Source organism: Pteropus alecto, unplaced genomic scaffold (assembly GCF_000325575.1).
Source record: "Pteropus alecto unplaced genomic scaffold, ASM32557v1 scaffold68, whole genome shotgun sequence".
NCBI lineage: Eukaryota > Metazoa > Chordata > Mammalia > Chiroptera > Pteropodidae > Pteropus > Pteropus alecto.
Window position 1 is genome coordinate 8,727,244 of NW_006441386.1, and position 1,387 is coordinate 8,728,630.

Consider the following 1,387-nt stretch of genomic DNA (forward strand, 5'->3'; position numbering starts at 1 on the left):
GGAGTAGAGGGAACTGGCGTCAGTGTAGATGAGGGAGTAATGGCAGTGGAGTAGCTGTTTGAAGAGGTGACAGCCAGAGTACGTTGTGTTCTGGCCGGGGAGGGGGTTGTTGCCATGTCAGTGTTAGAAGTCATAACCCTTTCCGTAGTGTGGCGAGCAGAGGACGTTGCTGTGATCGAAGTGGCAGATGTCGAAGTGTCAGTGTGAGTGCCAATCTCTGTCGTGGTCGTGCTGACATGACTAGTGGGAGAGACAGGGCTGGACATTGACGTAGTAGAAAGGAGTGAGGTGATCAAGGTGGACACAGGTTTTGTGGTCGTGGTCCTAGTGTCACCCAGCTGTGTGGTAGAGAAAGGTGGAGAGGTCAGAGGCACACTGGTGGTTGATGTCAAGGTAAGGGTGGTCACTGGAATAGAAGTGATAGAAGTGGGGGAACTGATAGCTTTTGTGGGAGTTATCGAAAATGTCAATGGAGGAGTAGACGTTAGCTCTGTTGTGAGAGACTCTGGAGAGGTATCATTGGTGGGACTAGGGGTGGTGTTCAGGGTGGATGTGGCATGAGAAGGTGTGTCTGTCGTCTTCCCTGTCTGTGTAGTGGCTACAGTGGAGGACGGTGTTTCTGTGCTCGTGGCTGTCGTGTACGAAACCGTTATAGTGGATGCCACGGTGGATTCGGCGTTTGTGTGGAGTGATGTAGGGCTCGTTGCAGGTGAGGTGGGACTCAGTGTCTGAGTGGCCATGGTACTGCTGCTGGCTATGGAGCCTGCAGATGTCACTAGACTGCTTGTAATGAGCGATGGAGTTGGACTGCTCTGGGTGACTGTGAGTGTGTTTGCTTGAGTAGGCGCTTTGACTGAGGTTGCAGTCACACTGTGTGTTGTCTTCGTATTGGTGGTGGTGGGAAATGATGTGAAGATATTTGTGGGGGTACCAGGAATACCGGAAGGGGTGAGTGTTGAGGTGAGGTCATTCATGTCAGTCGGAAACCCAGTGGTACCTGCGTATGTGGGAGTAGTTGTTTGCCTGGTGCTGGTAGGGATTTCCGTACTAACATAAGATGGGATTCTGGTTGTTGATGTCCGCACGGTGCCAGGAGTAGAGGGAACTGGCCTTAGTGTAGATGAGGGAGTAATGGCGGTGGAGTAGCTCTTTGAAGAGGTGACGGCCAGAGTACGTTGGGTTCTGGCCGTGGAGGGGGTTGTTGCCATGTCAGTGGTAGAAGTCATGACCCTATCCGTAGTGTGGTGAGCAGAGGACGTTGCTGTGATCGAGGTGGCAGATGTCGAAGTGTCAGTGTGAGTGCCAATCTCTGTCGTGGTCGTGCTGACATGACTAGTGGGAGATAGAGGGCTGGACATTGACGTAGTAGAAGGGAGTGAGGGGACCA

The 1,387-nt window shown here is 52.6% G+C and overlaps 1 protein-coding gene across 1 annotated transcript in view; it reads right to left on the bottom strand.

Moving 5' to 3' along the window:
* MUC3A (mucin 3A, cell surface associated) overlaps positions 1-1,387 on the bottom strand; it is a 16,557-nt gene that overhangs the window by 8,183 nt on the left and 6,987 nt on the right. Inside the window, exon 3 of the mRNA XM_015594586.1 lies at positions 11-1,261. Within this exon, the coding sequence (XP_015450072.1) occupies positions 11-1,261 (1,251 nt within the window). The remainder of the gene's footprint in view (positions 1-10; positions 1,262-1,387) is intronic.